At 41.2% G+C, this 24095-nt stretch overlaps 1 protein-coding gene across 4 annotated transcripts in view; it reads left to right on the top strand.

Moving 5' to 3' along the window:
- The first annotated feature begins 5379 nt into the window (after positions 1-5379).
- The window catches only part of ZDHHC8 (zDHHC palmitoyltransferase 8), a 182393-nt gene continuing 163677 nt past the window's right edge, over positions 5380-24095 (top strand). For 3 of the 4 annotated variants that reach the window (XR_012155058.2, XR_012155060.2, XM_073312852.2), the window contains exon 1: positions 5381-5675. Coding sequence is in view for 2 of the 4 variants with exons in the window: in XM_073312852.2 (XP_073168953.1) it covers positions 5572-5675 (104 nt within the window). In the remaining 2 variants the exon portion in view is untranslated. Of the gene's footprint in view, positions 5676-24095 lie in introns of all 4 variants that reach the window. The other variant, XM_073312853.2, reaches the window with a different exon arrangement.

The raw sequence follows: 24095 nt of genomic DNA on the forward strand, positions 1-24095 counted from the left end.
ATGCCTGTTCTCACTTTCTGATGACATTGTAAATAAAAGGCCAGCATTATCTCCTGTAAATGTAAACAACTTTGTTCGTCTTAGCAATTGGCTGAAGGAGAAGTAGGACTGAGTGGACTTATAGGCTCTGAAGTTTTACATTTTGCATTTGAGTGCAGTTATGTAACAAATCTACATTTGTAAGTTGCACTTTTACAACAAAGGTTGCTTTCTAAACTACTACATGCCACAAGGGGCCACAGAAATGGTTCCCTCAACCCACCCAGCAATATTGTTAACCTATCCAACTATACTCTTAGCCCAACAGAAGCAGCTGTCCTATCTCGGGGCCTCTCCTTCTGCCCCTCCACCCCCATGAACATGATACAGTTCTGTGGTGACCTAGAATCCTATTTTCGACGTCTCCGACTCAAGGAATATTTCCAACATACCTCTGAACAACATACTAATCCACAGAGACCTCCCTACCAACACTACAAAAAGAAGGATTCTAGGTGGACTCCTCCTGAAGGTCGAGACATCAGACTGGACTTCTACATAGAGTGCTTCTGCCGACATGCACGGGCTGAAATTGTGGAAATGCAGCATCACTTGCCCCATAACCTCAGCCGTGCGGAACACAATGCCATCCACAGCCTCAGAAACAACTCTGACATCATAATCAAAAAGGCTGACAAAGGAGATGCTGTTGTCATCATGAATAGGTCAGAATATGAACAAGAGGCTGCTCGGCAGCTCTCCAACACCACTTTCTACAAGCCATTACCCTCTGATCCCACTGAGAGTTACCAAAAGAAACTACAGCATTTGCTCAAGAAACTTCCTGAAAAAGCACAAGATCAAATCCGCACACACACACCCCTGGAACCCCGACCTGGGATATTCTATCTACTACCCAAGATCCATAAACCTGGAAATCCTGGGTGCCCTATCATCTCGGGCATTGGCACCCTGACAGCAGGATTGTCTGGCTATGTAGACTCCCTCCTCAGGCCCTACGCTACCAGCACTCCCAGCTACCTTCGAGACACCACTGACTTCCTGAGGAAACTACAATCCATCGGTGATCTTCCTGATAACACCATCCTGGCCACTATGGATGCAGAAGCCCTCTGCACCAACATTCCACACAAAGATGGACTACAAGACATCAAGAGCACTATCCCCGATAATGTCACGGCTAACCTGGTGGCTGAACTTTGTGACTGTCCTTACCCATAACTATTTTACATTTGGGGACAATGTATACCTTCAAATCAGCAGCACTGCTGTGGGTACCCACATGGCCCCACAGTATGCCAACATTTTTATAGCTGACTTAGAACAACGCTTCCTCAGCTCTCGTCCCCTAACGCCCCTACTCTACTTGCGCTATATTGATGACATCTTCATCATCTGGACCCATGGAAAAGAAGCCCTTGAGGAATTCCACCATGATTTCAACAATTTCCATCCCACCATCAACCTCAGCCTGGTCCAGTCCACACAAGAGATCCACTTCCTGGACACTACAGTGCTAATAAATGATGGTCACATAAACACCACCCTATACCGGAAACCTACTGACCGCTATTCCTACCTACATGCCACGAGCTTTCACTCTGACCACACCACACGATCCATCGTCTACAGCCAAGCTCTGTGATACAACTGCATTTGCTCCAACCCCTCAGACAGAGACAAACACCTACAAGAGCTCTATCAAGCATTCTTACAACTACAATACCCACCTGCGGAAGTGAAGAAACAGATTGATAGAGCCAGAAGAGTTCCCAGAAGTCACCTACTACAGGACACGCCTAACAAAGAAAATAACAGAACGCCACTAACTGTTACCTTCAGCCCCCAACTAAAACCCCTCCAATGCATTATTAATGATCTACAACCTATCCTGAAGGACCCAACACACTCACAAATCTTGGGGACAGGCCAGTCCTTGCCTACAGACAGCCCCCCAGCCTGAAGCAAATACTCACCAGCAACCACATACCACACAACAGAACCACTAACCCAGGAACCTATCCTTGCAACAAAGCCCGTTGCCAACTGTGCCCACATATCTATTCAGGGGACACCATCATAGGGCCTAATAACATCAGCCACACTACCAGAGGCTTGTTCACCTGCACATCCACCAATGTGATATGTGCCAGCAATGCCCCTCTGCCATGTACATTGGTCAAACTGGACAGTCTCTACGTAAAAGAATAAATGGACACAAATCAGATGTCAAGAATTATAACATTCATAAACCAGTCGGAGAATACTTCAATCTCTCTGGTCACACGATTACAGACATGAAATTTGCGATATTACAACAAAAAAACTTCAAATCCAGACTCCAGCGAGAGACTGCTAAATTGGAATTCATTTGCAAATTGGATACAATTAACTTAGGTTACCTTGCATAATGACTTAGCCACTCCCAGTCTCTATTCAAGCCTATTTCCCCTTGTTTTTTCCTAACCCCGCTCCCCCCCCAGACTTTCTTGTTAAACCCTGGATTTGTGCTGGAAATGGCCCACCTTGATTATCACACACATTGTAAGGACAGTGGTCACTTTAGATAACTATTACCAACAGGAGAGTGGGTTTGTGGGGGGGGAGAGAACCTGGATTTGTGCTGGAAATGGCCCAACTTGATTATCATACACATTGTAAGGAGAGTGATCACTTTAGATAAGCTATTACCAGCAGGAGAGTGGGGTGGGGGGAGGTATTTTTTCATGCTTTGTGTGTATAAAAAGATCTTCTACACTTTCTACAGTATGCATCTGATGAAGTGAGCTGTAGCTCACGAAAGCTTATGCTCAAATAAATTGGTTAGTCTCTAAGGTGCCACAAGTACTCCTTTTCTTTTTGTGACTACAGTACTTGTATGAGGTGAACTGAAAAATTTTTTGTTTACAAATATTTGCACTGTGAAAATTATCAAAAAAAATATACACTTTGATTTCAATTACAACAGAATACAATATATATGAAAATGTAGAAAAATGTCCAAAATATTTAATACATTTTAAGTGGTATTCTATTTAACAGGGCTATTGTGATTAATTTTTTTGAGGTAATCATGTGAGTTAACTGCAATTAATTAACAGCCCTAATTAAAACTCTTTGGATACCTTTAGAGATGTAAAATCAAATTCTGTTCTAAGAGGGTGCAGAAAGAAAGTTGCTAGCTGATACTCTGAGATTTCATAATTGTACATGAGAAATCAATTATTTATAACTACCAAAGTAGAATTAGAGGCTCTGGTTGGTAGTGCTGTATGCTGCCATGCAGCAGTCTTGGGTTTAACTCCTTGTCCTTGTCTCTTATTCCTCAGGCTCCCATGAGTTTTGAGTGCTGCATAGATAGACAGCAAGCATGTTGCTTAAAAGCTTCCCTCTATCCAATTGAAATGTGACACTGAAAGGTGTGCAGTCCAGTTTGCATATGCAGCTTCATCTCAATCTTATCTGATCAAATTGATCTAGTTCTGAAGGGGGAGGATGGTAAATTTCGAAATACTATAGTGATGGATAGTATAGGTCTCACCAAAGGGAACCTCCTGGTCATTACACTTCCTCCACTCATCTCGCTTCTCTAAAAAGAGGAAGGGTTACAAGTTTAGCCAAATGCTTCTCTTGGAGCTGCCTTATACTCAGGGAAGAGCTTCAGTTCAGGTGTGCGGGGAGAGCAGGTGAATTGTCCGAATTACTTTAAACTGCTGCACCTTATTTGTAATCAAGAGCAAGCTTTTTTTTTTTTTTTTTTTTTTTTTTTTTTAAAGCCTCTGGGAATCTGCTCTTGGGATTGCTCTTTTAAAGCCTCTGGGAATGCTCTTGATTTCTTACTGGGAAATCGGGTATGTATTTGGCCTCTTACAATGGGCGATATTAATATCCACCTGGCCAAAATTGGGATGTTTAGTTTCTAGCTACCAGTCTCGCTGTGCTAGCGCTCGGCTCTAATGTAGAGAAGGGAAGCTGCTATTTGTTGAGGTGCAGCGTACTCCTGGCTGAAGCAAGGTAAGCTCTACCAGTCTACGTTGTGATCTATACGAAGGGTATGCATTGGTGCAGCTATAACTTTAGCTGGTGGCTGAGGATTAGAATGGAGGCAAATATCCAGTGTAAACAAGACTTTAGATATTTTTTTAACTTATAAAATCCTAAATGGCCTTGCACCCACCAGATTACCTTTCTCCCCATGTGATACTTGTTCCACTGTGACCAGTGAGGGTACTTGAGCTTGAACCCCTTTAATATGAAGCAGAGAGAGCTGCTCACAGCAACATTCTCTGCATAGAACCGTGTGGCAAACTTTCTGCTCTGTCATCTTCAATCACATAGTATTTGTGCCCCCCTTACTGCACTGGATGAAACCCCTTTAAACAATAAAAGAGCAAACAACACAATTCTGGGTTAATTAAATCATTCATGCAACAACTAATTAAACTTCCAGGACACTCAATTAGCAGAACCTAGCAGTTGTTTGAATACTAAAGACCATGATTCCTGGTTCAATAGTAAATCAAACTTGGGTCTGTGGTGCTGGCATTCTTCATTACAGGCCCTAATCCTGCGAGCTGTTTGGCATAGAAAGCCCCCTCTATGGAGAGCCCTGCTGAGTTCAATGGGACCCTTGCAGAGGCTTACTTGTGGCACCTTAGAGACTAACCAATTTATTTGTGCATGCACCAAAGCTCATGCACAAATAAATTGGTTGGTCTCTAAGGTGCCACAAGTACTCCTTTTCTTTTTGTGAATACAGACTAACACGGCTGTTACTCTGAAACTTGCAGAGGCTTGTCCATGAGCCGTAGCCCACAGTACGGAGGCAACTGGTATTTGACAGGAAAGCCTGGATTGTGTTGTGTAGCCCAATAACTGACTAACTTCAACTTTTGAATGTCATGAAAAAGTCCCTTGGAATTTAAGCCAATAGTGTTCTCTAGAAATAGTTACATCGACCCCTTTCCACCTTGGTTCAAAAAGCCTGTCCATCCCAAGAGCGGGAATACAGGTGTCTACAGAATGCTGAAGGGTGGGTTAAAAAAAATTCGATGGAACAATTATCAATTCGATAGGACATCAGGGATGAGCGTGGTAGGCATTTGCGTGTGTGGTGGTTTAAGCTGTAGATCCAGGCCTGTTTGCATTGTGTCCGCCGCACGTTTGTGGGTGGCCTGTAGCCTCTCGTGTGCAGATCGTCAAGCCTCTGCCTTGAGCGGCCTCTGTTTGCGCTGCGGGTTTGAACGTGCGTGGCTGTGCGCTCCGCGGCCGTGGTCCTGCCTGTCTTCCTTCTCTGCGTGGGGTGGTTCTCGCCCAGCAGTTCTACCTTAAGGGGCTCGTTGACATCAGCTGAGTGGGCTGGCCTGTGTGGGTGGGATTTCCTGTGCTGGAGGTCAGCTGTTCTCAATCCCTCTTTCTCACTCCCTTTCTCTCTGTCTCGTCCCTTCTTTTCCCCCCCGCTCCCTGCCTTGCCTCTGCATTGGAGGGTCCTCGCATCTTTCTCTCTCCCTCCCTCCCCTCCCTCCCCGGCGCCTCTTGGGTTGCAGCACACAGTGATGTGTTAACTACAGGATGCCCAGCAGCACTGGAAAGAGGTTTAAACCTACTAAATACATCCCTGTCTCCACAGCAGCTGCCTTATTAGTGGGTTCGACTACTTTATTTTTTGTTTTCACGTAAGTAAAGCCGAGCTCCTCTCTCTGGAGGGTTTGGCGTGGGGGGCTCGGGGGGGGGGGCTGGCTGGGGGCAGTTGGGCGGGGGCTGGGTTTGGGCTTGCACGGTCTGGGCTGCTGGGGGTGGGTTCGCGGCTTGACAGCTCCTCAAGGCCCTGACGCTGCTGCTCCGGCTCTCCCCCCCACCCGCCTTTTGCCATCCCCTCCCTGGCTTCAGTTTGCAGAGGTTTGTTCTATTTCCCCAGCATAAAAATGTGTGTGTGGTCCCCCCCCCCCCCGTTAGGGGTTTATTTGCCATGAAATGGTGGCTCTCCCAGACTCTGGCAGCTGCTGTCTGTGCACTCCAAAGGCGCCAATTAACTACCCTCCTCTTCCCCTTATATGCAAATAGAGTCCATTTGTGTGTGTGTGAGAGGGAGAAATAGATCTGCAGAGGTAAAATGCTTTTCTGCCATTAGCAGTGAAATCTGGCTAAAGTCTGTGGATGTTGGGGGGGGGGGGAAGGGAAGGGGGAAGAGAGAGAGAAGTGGCCTTTTGTATTGAAAATCTCATGGGTTTTTGTTTTCTGTTTTGTTTTTTGTTTGTTTGTTGGTTTTCTTTAAGGGGACGGGGATTCTTCTGAGATGCTGATAATCATTGATGTATCTTTTTTTATATAACTGTCCCTGAAGCTTCAGAATCTGATATACAGACTTAGGTTTTGGTTTGTGGTGTTTCTGCCCCCTCCCGCCCTCCAGCAAATCTTTCTTTTGCTCATTTCTTCTCCCCTCCCCCTATTAGATGCAAAATTATGCTCTGGCTCCGAAGACACTGGCTTGCAGCTCTCCAGTAGTCATATTAATATGTGAGTCGTGTCCTGCTTTAGCTCTCTTTCCATTCTCTTTATGTTAAATTGAGTTAGAGAGTATTAAACCCCCCCCCTTTTTCTTTTTTTTTGCTTGAAATACTGGAGTTTGCTTGCAAAGGCATTGTTATATATTTTAAGCAGAGGTCGCAATAACTTAATTCAAGTGTGTTTTCCAAACTGTCTTCATGGGTTTGTTGTAGTTGATTGAAATGTGCTTCGATGAATATTCTCTCTCTCCTAGAAATGAAAAGCTTTTTACGTGGATATTAACTAGAAGATTCATGCTTCCTTGCTTTATTTTGAAACTTTGTTTGTATGTATCCTGTTTTGTCATGGTTGAATTTTAAATTGAGCCCAGGAAATCTGTCAGCACTGCAAGATTGCCATTTAACAGTGGGAGTATACTCTTGTCTGCTATCAGGTTTGTATTGGCTGTGATATGATTTTCAATACTGTACTGTACCAGCAGTTTAGGGTGTTCATTAGCCTTTTAGAGTAATCTTAATTTAGAATTTTAGAATAAGATACAAATATTGGTTATATTGTATTTTTGAAGGAGCTTTTGACGATGGCACACATGCCCTTGACCAAATCATTCTTTATTTTTATTAGTGCTTTCAGTTTAGAGAAATTGCCAGCTTTAATCCGATGAAGTGAGCTGTAGCTCACGAAAGCTTATGCTCAAATAAATTGGTTAGTCTCTAAGGTGCCACAAGTCCTCCTTTTCTTTTGGCTTTAATCCTGTACTTCCTTGTGACTGTCACTCTAAGAATTGCTGCTAGCTTTACAGGCCTGCCATTCATCATTTGAGTATCTAATTATAGTTGGCTGTACAGGGACAGACATGAGACACAGGTTGGTTTATGTGGTAGGTTTGGTTCGGTTATTTCAGACTGACAGTGTGTGGCTTTTAAGAAGTCTTCATTGTTCTGTGACCTTGAACCTTACATACTAATAGTTTCTGTGATGTTCAGCTCTAATCATTGAGGGTTCGGGGGAAGAAAGATTACTGTGACTCTTGCACGAAGTATGCTTGCAACTTAAATGATTTCTCGGTACTACCATAATGTTTCACTGTATCATAAGCAACAGATGTATACAAAGGAATATGACTATTCCTTTGGAAGTATGAGTATCTATTGAGTTGAATAAGAGACTTTGAACTCAGTACTACAAATGGTCGATGACTAAATGTCTTCCAATGCACTTGCTTTTTCTGAGAATAGTTCTAGTCCCAGAACACCCTTGCCTGCTGTTGTGAAGTCTTGATTTATAACAGGAGTAGCAAGTAGGTATGAATGGACAGGGCCTTAGATTTGTCACTTGCCAGACCAACACTTGCACAAACAAGATCTGTTCAAGAATTGGTTTTCCATCTTCCGCTAGCTTTTCAATAAATATTTTTCTTGTAATACAAACAAGTTGTTTGACTTGCATTGGGTAAGTCAAGGTAGAGTCCATGTTTGGTTTCTCCAACAACTTTCTCTCTCCACCTTAGCTTGTTTTACAGATTTTGGCAGCATCTCTGCAAGGCTGGGATTGTGAACCAGATCTTCTTCTCCATTGACTTCAGTGAAGCCCTGATTTACACCAGCTGAGGAACTGGTCCTAAATGGTTAAGCCTTAGCAGGATTGAATTGTATTCATGACAATCATAACATGAATATGTTATTAGCTGGAAGGGTCTAGTTTTAAGATTTATCAACACTCACTATTTCCTTATTTAAAACTTTCAATTCTTAAGGCAGATATTCCTGTGACATGAACTTCAGTGCCCTAGCAAGACCGACTAATTCATTGTAATTCGTGTGTATTACACCAAGTTAGCATATGAATCTGTAGGACACTCTAATCAGGATCTTAATCTTCCTTATGTTGGGAATCTAATAATTAAGATAATCTGACTTTGGTTAAATATGAAAATACTTTACCTAGCTACCTATCACTTCCAAGCCACTTACTGAACTACTATACAGAGAATACTGAAAACACTTGAGAGTAACGTACTCTTATGAAAAGTGCTGAGAGTGTGAATGGGACCACTCACATGTGTAAGTGCTTGCAAGTTTAAGCCTTATGTCATTAGTAAATGTTTTCCTCCCCATGAAGAGCTCTTTACATTTTAAAAATGAAGGCCAGTCTAAGCTTTTTACTAATTGAATTTTTATTTTTAGCCTTTTGTCTGAAAATTTTGCTAAATCATAAATTGGTAGCAATTAAAGATCATGTGAAATACACACTACATAGACATTGGCATTAGCGTTATTCCATGGTGCTGCTAATCGATGGTGCTCTTATGATTTTAATTCACACAAATGCCATTATGGATTTTTTTCACTACTTTTTTCACCAAGACGTGGGAATCTTCTTGTGTGTCCCCTTTTGGCTCTTTTGGGGAGAGTTAAATTTGTTAGTAATCAAGGAATTTGACTGAATATTGCACTTCTGTGCCCTTAATTCTTCAAAGTATATTGCTTCAATAATAAATATGAGCATTCCAAGAGGTGGTCTAATTCAGTCCCATAAAAGACTGGTAAAATGTAATTAAATCTAACATTTATTCAAAAATGATTAGCATTCACAGTTTTTTTTTTGGTGTTTTTTTTGTGTGTGTTTTTTTAAATGGATGGGAAAGATGTATTGAGTAATTGCGGCAGGGAAGAACGAAGGGAAAATTTGTTTCTATGTTTAGAATTCAAAAAATCTAGAGCGACCATTCACTTGTAGCAGAAATTCTGTTACCTCTTTCTTCAACATGCTTTCTTCAAATTGCTGTCATTTTTGGCAACAGAATACAATATTTTTATCTTATCTTTCATGGAGGATGGGGGTTTATGCCTCTGATCACAGACTACCATGGTGTAAATATGGGGATGTTCAACCAAAGAACCAGACTTCTGCCATGAACTCTCACCCCTTTATGTATTTGCAATTGCATAATTGCAGTTAAACAGTTAAGGGTTTTGTACTTTACTAAAAGTGTGTGTGCTGTAAATGCACAACTGCATACAGTGAAATGTGATTCTGTAGTGAACAGAATGGAAAGAGAAAGATAACCAATCTTTTTTTTGCCACTTGTTGCAGTTTTTAGTACTGAATGATTTGAACTTGTGGATTTTTAGTCTGGTATCTGTGATCATCAGAATTGCAGGTAGCACAATATGCTAGGAATGCAGGGCCTTAAACAAAAGTGTGGCAATACATGTAAGTGCAGAGAAGTTAGGAAAAGCTTTGAGTTCTCCCACTGAATCATAGAATATCAGAGTTGGAAGGGACCTCAGGAGGTCATCTAGTTCAACCTCCTGCTCAGAGCAGGACCAATCCCCAATTTTTGCCCCAGATCCCTAAATGCCCCCCCCAGGCTTGAACTCTCAATCCTGGGTTTAGCAGGCCAATGCTCAAACCACTGAGCTATCCCTCCCCCCCATGTCAGAAATTTCTGGTGGTTCCACTTACTGAAATGGAATGCTGGTTCAAGGAACATTCTGTGACTCAAACACCTTTTAAATCATGGCAGGAACATGAACCTTAATAGAGAGACGTTGCAGAAATGGTCTCACGGAGATCACGGGAGGCAGCAAAAAGTCCCTTCTGTAATAAAACTTGTATATTGGGGTTTAAACAAGGTTAATAAAACGGGAGAACTTTTAGTAAAGAGAAAATTCAAAAAGTGGAAACTCGTTCAATAAATTTTAAAGATAAGACTTCAGCTTGTTTTTTATAGAGAGGAAGTAAATGGAATGTACTCATAGGTGCATGCAACAGACATTCTGGGGTTGCAGTCTGTGACTCGGGACCTTTTTTTACAGGACCATCCCAGAGAAAATAGACTTAAAGACTAATGGGTGTGCAAGGGGAGAGAAATTGAAGATTAGTCACAGTAGGAGTGAAAAGAAAATAGTGACCATCTGAGTTAGAGATGGAGGGAAAACACTGTTAAAATGTGGAGTTCTACCTCTAAAAGCTGTGAAAGTGCTTAAACTAATTAGTGGCTTAATGTTCTCAGTGAAAAGTCCTCTTATGGAATTCACTTCTCTGTCTGGTTAATAACCTAGTAATTGCTTTTTGCAGAAAACTTACATTGTTTTCTAAAAATGTTCTGTGAAAAGTTGATTTGGTTTTTCCTCCCTCTCCCTCTGGCAAATGGGAAGAAGGGGAAAATACAGTTTTGAACAAGTCTTCCTCAAATGTTCACTTGTCTGAAAAAATGGTTTAAGATGTTTTGAAATGAAAAATTTCACTCAGCTCTGACCATTTCTAGAGGATGGTGGAAGGTGTAAATGCTGGCTTAGTGTGTAGTTATGTCTCCCTCTAGTGGATTGGCCTCTGCCCAACAGCTTGCTAGGTGCAGCTAAAGGAGTTCTTGGGTTTTAGCTCACTTGGTAGCAGCTTGTGGTTTTGGTGCTGAAAGTTCCAGATTTACTGCAGCACGGGTGGAAGTTCCTTATCCAAGCTTTGTGTGTCATTTTTCTTCTTCGTTAGCAAAGGTGATAGCTGTTACATTTAATACATAGTTTGAGACACGAAAGGCACATTTTACAAATCTAAAAATAAAAAATGGCTGTCCCCTGCTACCTCTGTATGCCCAAGAGGACAGCTGATGTCGGTTATATGATGCTTGATGAACTCCTTTCTCTCCTCACCCGCACAATTTCTTTCAGAAAAAAATCCCAAGATCCTGGCACTCAGTGTACTAACAACCTCGGAACTGTTTTGTCTGTCTGGACTGGATTGTGAACTCCTTGAGACTTAAGAATGGCCCTACTGAGTCACAGCAAAGGTCCTTCTAGCCCAGTATCCTGTCTTCTGACAGTGGCCAGTGCCAGTTGCCCCAGAGGGAATGAACAGAACAGGTAATCATTAAGTGATCCATCCCCTCTCACTCATTCCAGCTTCTGGCAAACAGAGGCTAGGGACACCAAGAGAATGTGTCCTCTAAATGTACATGTGGTGCCTCCCACCTGGTTAGCACTCCATGAATAGTCAAATACAAACACTTCTGCAATACAGTGATTAAAAAATGGAGGAATGCTGTTTTGATGGGGATAGACAGGTGGAATTAACAGTCCCACTTCTAAATAGGTCCCCCTCCCCGCCCCCAGGAGAACTGCTGTTGCTATGAGCAAGTTAGCGATTAGCTTTAACTTCAACATTGCAACCGCCTCCCCCAGACAGAGCTCATCAATCATTAGTCTTGAGCACACTGTTTTCTGCACCTTCTTAAGAAAGCATCAAGGATGCTGACTGGAATAAAGTTAGCTAAATGTTTAAGCTGCTTAGTTTACTGGCTTTAGAGCTGAATTCTAGCATGCACATTCAGGCCATATCTACACTAGGAGAACAGGGTTAGCAGTGTTTAACGCAAGTGAGCTAACGTATTAGTCTGAGTGTAGACAAACTAGTTGTAACTTTAACATGCTAGCTGCGCAAGGGGGAGTTTAAAGTTTACCTTGATCAGTTAACACACATTAACTACAACTTGCCTTATTTACACTAAGATGCTTGCATCTTAGAACACCTTTTCCTAATGAAGGTAAGGCATCAGTGGTAGGTACCTCACTGAGCTGTATGGAGGTTTGGTTGTTAGATCTGATCTTTGGCCCATGTTTTCACTACAAAAAGTGTTCTTACATTGAGACAGTTACCTTGTCTCCAGTAAGATTTTATATGAAGATGTCTCAATGCATCTAGTAGATGCAGATGCTGGATAGGGGGCATAGTTTTTACCTCAACAGAAGCTAATCTAGGTTAACCCTATCTGTTCCTTGTTTCCAGTGAGATTTTTAAGTTGTGATTGCTATCTAGATGAAAAACACACCTCTTTTTTGCAATGAAGACAAAGTCTCCGATGTCGTCCTAAGTAAATTTTTTGGCACCACTGTCACTTCAGAATCCATAAACAGACAGCTAACTAATGACAGTTTCCTATCCTCTGTCCTCCATTGTTTACTTTAAACCAAGAAGCTTGGTAACAGGGATGTCCTCTCATTCCTTTCTTGTCTGAATATTGTTAATTTCCAGAAGCTATCTCCTGCCACACCCTGTTTAGTTTTATTTGTGTAATGGCATTGTCTTATGCAGAATATCCTAAATCTTGCTAGAGAATTTTCTACTCTTTGGAAAGAGTTTCCAATATTTCCTCCAGGTTTTTTTTAATTTACAACATTGACTTAAAATTCTGATTCTGAACCCAAATATTTTTTTTCTGAAAAAAACACACCCCTGCCCAATGAAGCTGTACCAGACTAATCCCCAGTATAGATGCAGCTATGTCCAATAGAAGAATGCTGCCATCAGGATGGCTCCCGTCGTTCAGGGCTGTGGTTTTCCTACACTGATGGAAAACCCCCTTGTGTTTTGTGTAGGCTGCGTCTAGGCTATGGGTTTATGCCCGCATAGCTTCAGTGATGTAACTATGCTGGTTATAGTCTGAGTGGTGCAGATGTACCCTTAGGAGGATGCCATCAGTTGCTACACAGCTAAGGTTGCTTTGCTAGGTTAATTTTAAAGGGACACTATACTTTTTTTAAAATCAGTTCAGTTTGATAATGTTTTAGCCAGTGCAGTTGCAAGTAATACAAAATTACTAGAAATGGAAGAATTTAGAGAGGAGGGAAACCTGTTTTCCTTTTCAGTCGACTTTGGTTTATAATCCGCTGTTTCCTTGATCATTTGCACCTCTTAGCTCAGTCTATGCTGGTCTCCAGGCCCTGTGCTGTTTATTAATAACAGCTGAAGGTGAAGAGGGAGCAGGTACACAGCGGAGGAAAAAGGGTGGCTCAAGCATGTTGAGTGCTGCTCTTGCACTTCCTGAATCATGCTCTTAAACATCACGGGGGAGCAGAAGGAACCCATTATACGTTTTTTAATTGTTTTCTTTAAATTTGGATATTGTTTAAAAGCTGTTTTATCGGAACACTATTTTTAAATTAGTTTCAAAAGTCAAGCTGACAGTATCCCTTTAACCTGGCTTGTTGGGGGTACCTCTTGCAATGCCTCACCTTCTGGATTCTTCCTGCTTATTTTGAAACACAAATATCAGAAAAACCTGCCTTCGTTAACTGAGGATTTTAAAAGGGAAAGTGTGAAATTTCTTAGCTCTTCTGGAAAAAGTACCCTGAACGCTCACTGCTTGTTTGGATGCCATCTTGTCCAGCACACCCAGGAGTGAAGCAGGGACCTCCAGACTGGAGCCCTGTAACCCAAACCAAACCTGATGAGGTTAGACTTCAAGTGTTTGGGTCCAGGTTAGGTTGGGTGGGAAAACAACAGGTCCTTCTTGGGTTGCGTCATCTCCTTCCTGTGGGTTTGGCACGGCAGTGGCTAAACTGGGCCTGCTTCTGCCGGCCTCTGCCATCTTGCTGTGCTGTGGAGTGAGTGCACCAGGATGTCTCGGCACCTCTCACTTTGCAGTGTGCACAGCAGAGGAGAGCAGGAGCAGGGGACTCACCAGCTGCCTTGCTGACCCCACAGCCTGGAGGAGAGCCATGCTAACGCTGGTTTGCGGTGAAGGGTCAGATCAGAAAATGACTAGATCCTCTCATGTTGTGTGGGCTTGGGTCTGATCTGGGCCTAAAAGTTAGGCCTGAGTTGCCTTTACTCCAGAGCTAAAAACATGCATCTCTACACTTGAGCTAAACAGTCTCCAGCTGTGGGGGAAAGGGCATAACACTCATCCTCTGCAGATCAGGTACAGAGGGAGGGACCAGTAACGTTCGCCAGAGTTACACTCTGGCCCCGCAGGCATGGAAAGTGAGATTTCAAATTTAGCTGGTATCAAAGTGCATTTGTAAAAGTATTCTACGTAGTTGAAAACTAGATGAAAGCAACCTTACACGTGTACAATGGATTTATCTGCACCACAAGTTGCACCAGTTTAACAAAAGGTGTGATGTACAAAATTTAGTTAAACTGGTGCAAACCACTGTGTGGACACTTCTATTGGGTTAAAACTGGCCATAGCAGTTCAGCTTGCAACTGTGAATTTAGTGATGTAAGCTAAACTAATATAAGCCTGGCTTAAATCAATTTAAGAGTATCCACAGCTAAAGTTGCACAAGGTTAACAAAATGGGTGTAAAATAACACCGTTCAGTTTAAAATGGTACAACTTCCTGTGTAGATTTAAAAAAAAAAGAAAGAAAGAAATCTTGCTTAATATGAAGTTGAACTTGAAATTAACTCTCTGGTATAATTACTGAAAGTTCTAGCCTGAGATGATACTGAGGACAGTCATGTGCATCTGCAAATGTATTGTAAGAGCTTTCCATCTTTTATATTCTGAAAGCCTCTTTAGTGGCAGGTTTGTGTTTTTCTTTTGCTTTGTGTGAGTGCGTGATTTCCAGTTGGGAAGATAAATGGAATGACTCTGGAAAAGGTAAGGTCTTTCAGATGGAAATAATCAAGGTGTAAATTTTAAGGCTTTCCAGTGTCTCTGAAATATGTTTATTTGTATCAACCCAAAGAAGTGCCCTTTTAAAAAGGCAAAATAGTGACAGTTTCATTGTGGGTTTATAGCTTCTATAAGATGACACTAGTCAGCACTTGTCATGGTGAGACACAAATCCAGGCTCTCTCAGTGGTAAAGTTCATTCACCGAGAGTGTGAAAGGTGACTTTTATAATGGAATATAACATGGTTTTATTACAGCCACTTCCCATGGATTCTATGACTCTTCCTCATGTGGAGTCCAATGGATCTAGCATGCTTGTTTTTCTCTTTTTAGGAGCAGAAATCCATTCATGGGCAATAATGCACAATGTCTTGATCAGAGTTTATATACTCTTGTGGACTAAGAGGGAAATGGACAAAACATTAGGGCCTCTAAAGGTAAAAGTTTTAATCACAGTTGAAGTCAGTGTGCAACACACACGTTTAAATTCCTCATTGACAGTAACAAATAGCTAACACTTAACATGGTGCTTTTTAGCCATAAACTGTGTAAACAATATTATCCCGATTTTACAGGTAGAGAGATTGAGGCACAAAGGTGATTTGTCCAGTGTGTCACAGTAGAGGCTTGTCTACACAGGGAAAAAAATTCAGAATAGATAGTATGGAATAGTTATTAACCTAAACTGCAAAAAGGCACTCTTAGTATGGAATAAGAGAGTATCTACACAGAAATTGATGTGGAATAACTATTATGCTTTAAATATACATCCTAGCTTTTTCACACCAACTTGCCTGTGAATTTTCCATGAAGAGATGGGAACGCTCAGGAACACTGATCCAAATTTACTTTTAAACTATATAAACCTCATCAAACCCCTGTTTGGATGCTTCTATTCAGAATTAAAATGACATTTGGAACTGTATTAAGCTAAATTGAATTAAGGCTACTTTAATTCTGAATAGATGTCCATATTACATATACACCTTTAGTTAATTCATTAATTTTCCTAAGTATCCAGGTGTACACAAACTCTTTAAGAGGCCAAGCGGGTCTTCCTAATTACGTAGATTAGGTTTTCCATTATTTGTAGAACCTAGTTACTTAACAAGACTATTTCCTGTGTGCCCTCTTATTTTAAGTGCTATTTTTCTCTTCTCTTCCACTAAGAGATGCATGTGGACTGAGAAGAGACTATATATTAATCTCCTTTCAGTAGCTATTTTTAATGCAGTCCTCACTTTGGTATTGGAATGCTAATCTAGTTTGAAAAGTCGAAATAACTAATCTTATGAAAGTTATCCCTGCATGTTGGCTGCAGCTGTGGCTGACCAACATGTGCGATTTATGCTAGTAGCAAGTTCCTTTAATTTTCCTAATGAACAGAGAGCTTAGGAATCTTGAGGCATACAGAAATAGAGTAAAACAAAGTGCTGTCTGAATTAGATGAGCGTAAGCCTCTAGTCTCTGTACTTGGTTATACCAAAGCAAATTTTTGGCTTAGGGTATTTTATGGAATATTAGTTGAACTATGGTCCATGTTTGAAAACTATGCTGGGCATGCTCCCTTTGAACATTTTCATAGAGATTGTTTCTATTTATAAACAGCCTGGGAACAAGCTCTGTTGGTCTCTGGATAATGTAAACTATAAGGGTCGCTCATTCAAAACAAAATAATTCTTAAAAGTGGTAACTAATTCAGAATTGCAAGGTCCGCCTACTCCACCTCTTTCCCCAGCTGTCTTAAGGTTTGTCTACAAGGGACAGTTGCTAGTTTTACAGTTATATCCTCATGTGAACATTATTATGAGTGGCTTTTCAGTGTAGCTTATACCCTTTCCCAAATGACCTAATGAAAAAAGTGTCCATGTAATGCTGTACCTATTTTGTATATCTGTTTGAATTCACACATTAGATTATGCTGAACACTTTCTCATGTAAAAGAGGCCTTAAAAGTGGAATGGTAGCATTACATTGCTGCAAGAATTTTGGAGCTGCACATGAGGGGTTAAGTAGTAGTGATGCAGCAAAACTTTGGTGTCACTGCTCCGGTGTCTGTTTTTTATATTTTTCCCCCATCAAGCAATGCCAGATGAAATTGATCTAAGGCTAGACAATTGGAGTTCTTACAATCTCAATAGGTATCTTAAATTACACTAAGAAGAAACCCATTAGGTGAATTTAGTAGCCAGAAAAAAAAATTTTCTCCACCTGTGCCAAAAAACATTACAATCCATATGATAATAAAGCATTTAATAGTTTCTCTGACACCGTACAGATAGCCTACTTCCGATTGAAAGGAAACCCACTTAGCAATGGGAAAGACATTTTTGCGAACATCTGACTTAGTGATAATAAAAATCAACTCAGATGACTGGACAACACCATCATGCATGTTACATAAATTTTCAGTTTGCAATATATATGTCCAGCTGGAATATTTCATTAGCTCCAGATTGCTCTCCTACTACTGCAAATAAAATATGGCTAGACTAGCCTAACAATTATTGTTTACAGGGAGGTAAACTATTTATTTATAGCTGGATCTTAACATATACATCTTGTGTAGATATTACTGGGAATGCTACCCTTTATCTCATCATGTGAACTGGCTGCAGATATCAAATAAAACCTTTATTCACTCAATTTAGAAATTATCTTGGTTACTTTCAATCATAGCTAAATAGTAAATACTGACTTTTTAGATTCTGAATGTGAAATCATTAACTATTTGAGATTTACTCTTATGTTCTGAGGCTTCCCAATGGCCTGGATCATACTGCAGATAGGGGGAGAGTCTCTCAGATGTTCTAAGGCTAAATCCTTGTACGTTAGTGTGAGAACAGCTGCTTTATATAGAAGCTTATTACTCATTATTTTACCATGCCTGTTAGTGTCTACACTAACATGTCACTTTGGCTGATGTAAGTCGTCCGTTACACCGACTTAACTTCACCTCCGTGAGAGGTGTAGCGCTTAAGTCAATGTAGTTAGTTCAAAGCAGTGTCTGTGTATACACTGCATTGCTTACATCACTTGTTGCTGGCCAGGCCTGTGGTGAGGGATTGGGGGGGAGGGTGTGAGGGAGAGCCCTGGCAGCGGGGCTCCATCTGTCAGTGTCCCACAATGCCCGTTAAATCAGTGTAAGCGCTCTTGGTGAGGATGTTCACCATTGACAGAAGGAACATAGTGTGGACATTAAAAATTGAATTAATCACTGGTGGCTGTATGTCCTCTTAAGTCGACTTAATGTTGCAGTGTAGACATGCCCTTAGTTTAATAGTGTTTGTAAAACAAAAAACAAAAACCACTTCCTAGTCCACCAAGTAAAAATAACCTTGCTTTTTTTTAGTACTTAACATTTCAATGCCAAGTATTAATTCCCTTATCGTGGACTTCACTAGACAAGCTTCTTCCACACATGCCAGAACAATCTGAATTGCAATTCACGAGATGGTACGCACTTGATTATTTTCGAAGTAGGAGCATCTTCCTCCATTTGGAAATTGTTTTGAATTAACTCATAATACATAGAAAGGAGCAGTTAACTAGCATGCATTTTGCTGCAGAATTATCAAGACTTGACGACAATTTTAGGGAAAAGTTACTGATACCTTGTAAAATAACAATACTTTGAGCAGCTTCAGTCTGTCTCGGTCACACATTTGTTTAAATTCAGGATTGTTTCAAATAAGTTATTGAGGCAGTTTGCTGTTCGTGCAAATGAAGAGAAAAAAAGAAAACAAAACCTGTCTCCTGGTTAAAATCTGTAGATAATCTATACAAGAAATCTCAGCATGTACTCGACAATGCAGTTGGTGTGAAATTTGCCCTTGCTCAGGGAGTTAGCACTTTAAGACATTGGATTTAAATGGTTTCATAAGTCTGTTTTGGCCCTCTGTACAGGGGTAAATGTCACACTTAAACTGAGCACGTAATCCGAGTTAAAGCTAGAATGTGACAAACAGTAAAGTCACTGTGAATTAAGAGGCTACATACCATGAAACGGTCCCTGGCCATATGTAGAATGAGAACAAAACTAGAGTCCGATTATTCGTGTTTTGGTTGTTTTAAGCTTTGATTTCACTTTGGGGATAGCGTTTAATGTAGTATATGCAATCAAACTCTAGAACATCCAGTTCCAACGTTTTCCTACAGAGCAGGGTGTAAGTTTAGTATGCTGAGCTTGTCTGCTGCTACAGACTCTAGATATTGTACACGTCAAATCTTCTCCTGCTGCAATGAGGCGCCTGCTGCAGTAGATGAGAGTAAACTACTACGTATTTATTTTTTACTGTTATCTCATTGCTGATAAATCCTTGCAAAATAACCTGAGACGAGTGCTTTTTGGACAGACTGGTGTAAGATTGAGGGTCAGGGTCTCTCTTTCCGCCCCCCCCCAGCCCCACCCAAATCACTCAGGCAGCCTGGAAAAAACCACAGCAAGGATGCTGCTGTTCCACAGTATGGGAGCAGAATGATGCTTCCTGCACACTCAGTAGTGAGCAGAGCCACCTCTTGCAAAGATTACTGTTGCCAGCTTCTTCACATTTTATTGCAAGTCTCATGAGACTTGATGTTTTTTTCTTAAAGCCCCTGCTCCTGGAGATAGTCATTTATGTGAGAATCTCTGCTTTCACTGAAGAGTTGCACACCCTCATGGTTGGAGACACAAGTTCAGAAGTGTGACCTGAGTGTACCCTAAAGGGTTAAAACCCAGAAGGCAAGAATCTAAAGCTTATTTTTAAGAATCTTGTGTTTTGGTGGTTTTTAAAAAAAACCCACCAAACACCTGGGGTTGGTAATACTGATGTTCTCAGGCCTGCCTTCCATGGGGAACAGGAGAAGAATCTGCCATCTCAGCGTCTTTTCTGGCCCCATGTGGTTCACTCTCTTTACATATTCAGCCTGCAGGGAACCAGTGGCCTTATTTGTGTGTTAAGAGTGGGATTTGAACCTATGCTTCTGTACGGACACCAGCCCACTTAGTAGAGGGGAAGACAAAGCCTCAAGTCTGGTGCCTGAGACCACTCGGACATTGTAGATCTTGTAGGGGGTTCCGTATGCAACCTCTTCCGCACCACCCAGGAAGTGAACAATTTGAAGCCACTGCTACCAGTTAGAATGCACTCAATTTACATATGCAGTTCAATTGGCTAATGTTGTACTACACTTCAGTATTGCTGGCTTCTGAGGAGCTAAGTAATAAGACGAAACCGAATATTATATTCTGATAAAATGTTGAGGCAACTCAGTACACTGCTGACAGCAAACTAGGATTGACCACTGAGACCCACCACTGCTGGATCGCAATGTACCTGGGAGTCATCGTGCTAGTGCAAAACATTAATTTTTAAGAGAAAAACAAACACGCAAAATGAGATCTCACTCATGAGCAAAATTAAATTGAAGTGAGGTTTTAGATATAAAATGAAAATAATCCCATACAACTTTCTTAAATTGAATTTGCTGTAAAAAGGTAGGGGTTTTCCAAAACCAGGCCTGCCTCTGACAGCCAGCAGACAGGGTTGATGGGGAAGCAGTAAGAAGCCAAACTTGTCCATTTTAAGCATCACATTGTTCAAAACAAAGCTCCCTTCCTTTATTTAAAAAAAAAAAATTAAATGATTCTTGCTTATATACATTTTCCCTATGCTCAATGTACTTCACCTGTTCTGATACAGATATTACATAGATTATTTGACAAGGATACGAAAGAGGAAATGTAAATAACAATTTAATTTAAACCCCCAGGAGACTAAGTTTTTGACTGGCTTTATAGACGAACATATATATTTAAACAATCAAATTTGTGTTAGGGTCTGTATTAAAAAATCATCATTTATTAAAGAAAATATTTTGCTATTTTAGTCCTTGTGGATCTTTTTATAATGTGATCCTTTAGAGAACGTGAAATGCAAAATGTCTGAGAGAGTTATTGAGCAGTTATTCCACAGTTTTTATCCCGCCACCCATGCTTGTCAAAGATGCCTTATTGCTCTAAGCAGTCTTGATAACCTCATATAGCCAGTTTTACAAAATCTATTATTTCTCATATTCCCGTCTCTATGATATGTGGTTTGCTCTATAATATTCATGTCCCTCACCCAGGGTTAAATATTTTGCAACGATATGACTTTGTACAATAAAATGTTGAAAGGCATGGTAAATAGTTTTACCCAGTTGCCTTATGTCAACCTAATTCTACCGCAGACCAGGCCTAAATGCTGCCCTCCAGCTACTGACACACAAAGGTACCAGCAACTGTACTTCAAGGGCCAGATTTTTTTTAGAAGCATTCAGCACCCAGCCACGCCCATTTAGGCACCTAAATAAGTGACAATTGGAGTTGCTGGGTCAGAGTCCTGTTGAGAATCTGGCCCCTGCTGTAGGTGCTGAGCAAACTTGGGGTATGTCTACACAGCAGTCAAGATGCCTGCAGCTGACCCATGCCCGCTCACTCTGGATCCGGCTGCAGTGCTGTTTCATTGCTGTGTAGATTTCTGGGTGCAGGCTGGAGCCCAGGCTTTAGGACCCTGTGGGGTGGGAGGGTCCCAGAGCCTGGGTTGCAGCCGGAGCCTGGAAGTCTACACAACAGTGAAATAACCCTGCAGCCTGAGGCCCGCAAGCTCAAATTGGCTGGCACAGGCCAGCTGCGGGTTTTTACTTGCTGTGTAGACAGACCCTTAGGAATCTAGCCCTGGGGGGGGGGGGGGGAGTTTTCACACTTAACGTGCTGATGCTCAATGCTTCTTCACATAAGTATGGAGGAAGTTTTGGTTTCTTTTAAATACAATGTTCCTCACGTTTTGCTAGGATGTGTCCCAGCTAGGGCATGGTGTTTGACACGTGAATGTCAGTGACCGCTGTCTACCGCTTCTTCCAAGCGGGTTCATTTAGTTACTGCCACTGGGTACAAATGCCATTTTAAACAAGTGGGGAAATCTGTGTGCCGCATTCCTAACACGCAAGCTAAAGAAGAGTAAAGAGAGACTGCACTGAACCCCTCTCCTTGTTTGTTTTTTATTTCATGTCTAAGCCTCTGTCCTGCCGTGCGCTTCACCCAAGCAGATTCCTGTACCTGCATGGAGCCTCTCTGATTTAAATGGGAGTCTGTGTGAGCGCAGGGATCTGCCTGTGCACAGCTCAATGCAGGACTGAGGTGTTAATCAGGACAACTACCTAAACAGGAAGATAAGATATCCCATGGGATGTCTCAATTAAGAGGACTCTGGGGGTGTGTGTGTGTGTGTGTGTAATGGTCATCTTTTAAAATGGTGAAGCAGTTGGTTATGACTGATCTTTTTCAAAGAGCCACGTTTCAGTGTGCTGATATATGGTTCTTATGCATTCAGATAGGATGATTAGTGTGGATCCAGATGTCTTTCAGGGGAGGCTTTTAAATTCCTCTGAAAGTGTTGGGTCATCTAACTAGTCTAGGTCAGTAATGAATGAGTCATTATTACCTCTTTTCATTTGGCTGTGAAATGAGTTGTGGTTGCAGTCCAGTTCCCAGTGGACAGGTGTTTAAACCAGCATCATCCTTGGCACTAATAAGCAGTTTCAGTAATAATGCTTAGCACTTATACACCATAACTGCAGATGTAATTACAGGGAATAATTCTGAGTCAGCAGAATGACAGTCTAGATGAGGCATCTTTTTTAGAGGAGGACAGTCTTTTGTTTAAAGCACTGACCTTCACAGGATTTGGGTTTGATTCTTGTATGACCTCAGGCAAGTTACTTAATCCAACTTTTGAGTTAGAGTTAAAATAAAAAATAACTCACCTAAACTTTTATTCCTGCTGTAACTGCCTTCTACTTTAGTAGTCTATTGATGCCCAAATGTGTGCCACTGCCAGGCTTTTTGTACAGCTGATACATAGAGTCCTGGCCAAGATGCTGCCATGAAAGACTTTCTTCCAAAGGTTCTGCCTGCCCTCTGGCCTTTACCCATTCATTGTGTGCCAGAAGTCAAACAAGAGGGCCGTTAGTACATCTTTCTGGCATGATGCGACTGGGATTTTTTATTTTAATGTGTAAATCTACATGGACATGCCTGTATCAAAATTTCACTAACTACCGTTAAATGTTTTATGCTATAACACTGTAGTCATTAAACATTCATTTATATCATTCTAGAGTGGCTAATCTTCCATGCCAAATTATGTTTCTTGCATTGTATTACAGGGCTAGTGGGACAGATTTAATTGTAAGATCTGTGGTTCAAGAACTGCGAAATTATGATCCTTTCCCCAGTCTGTTGTATTTGATTTACAATTCATTTTTGATAAAGGGAGAAACAGTTCTCTTAGCTAGATTTTATATCACTACATACTGGGATCCCCAGTAGAGGCTGGGTTGTGTTTGGAGGGTGGGAGGAGAGGTAATGAGATCAGGTGTTATCAGTAACTTAGCATAGGCTATGTATATCCAAGTAGTGAGAATAATGTACACCCCAGTTCCTATAGAAATTTTACATTTTTCTGCAGGATTCAGGGATGTGAAGTCTTAAACCTTATTTAGCCTATCATCAGATTTCACGAGTCTGTACTGTAAGAATTAGTTCTAGTGTTAATTTCATGAAAAGGACTGGTATTCTGGCTCATCCTACCCTGAGTGAAGGTGTTATGCTTCACAAGTTGGAAGCATGCTGCCATCTCTGCTTTTGTTCCTTTCTCCAAATCTGCCCTATCAAAAAAAGGTAAAAGTAATTAAAATTCACGGACACAAACATACCTTATCTTTCACTTACTTTCATCCTTCCCATGCATTCTCCATCATACCCCGTCTATTGTTAGGTCTCAGCCCTGATCCTGCAACTGGAATCAGGTGGATCGATATCTTGTGCTTGCCTAGAACCAACTGCAGGTTCAGAATGTCAGACTGTAAACTGTTGTGGGCAGGGACCTATCTTTACTTGTTACGTCCATACATATGATGCGAATAACATAAGAAAGAGTCCTTTTGTATTTGGAGGTCTAGGGATATTTATTCTTCACCAAATATTAATGGTAAGTTACAAAATAGCATTTCAGCAAAAGATTCAGAAACAAGAACTTTGGAGCAGCTTTAGTGGTAAAGCTGGAGCCTCTTTTTGGCTCTCTTTATCGAAGACCTTGCAGTTCCCATTTCAAATCAGGTGATTAAATTAAATATTGTGCAAGGACAGTAATTAGCTATAA

This window comes from Lepidochelys kempii, chromosome 15 (assembly GCF_965140285.1).
Source record: "Lepidochelys kempii isolate rLepKem1 chromosome 15, rLepKem1.hap1, whole genome shotgun sequence".
Lineage (NCBI taxonomy): Eukaryota > Metazoa > Chordata > Testudines > Cheloniidae > Lepidochelys > Lepidochelys kempii.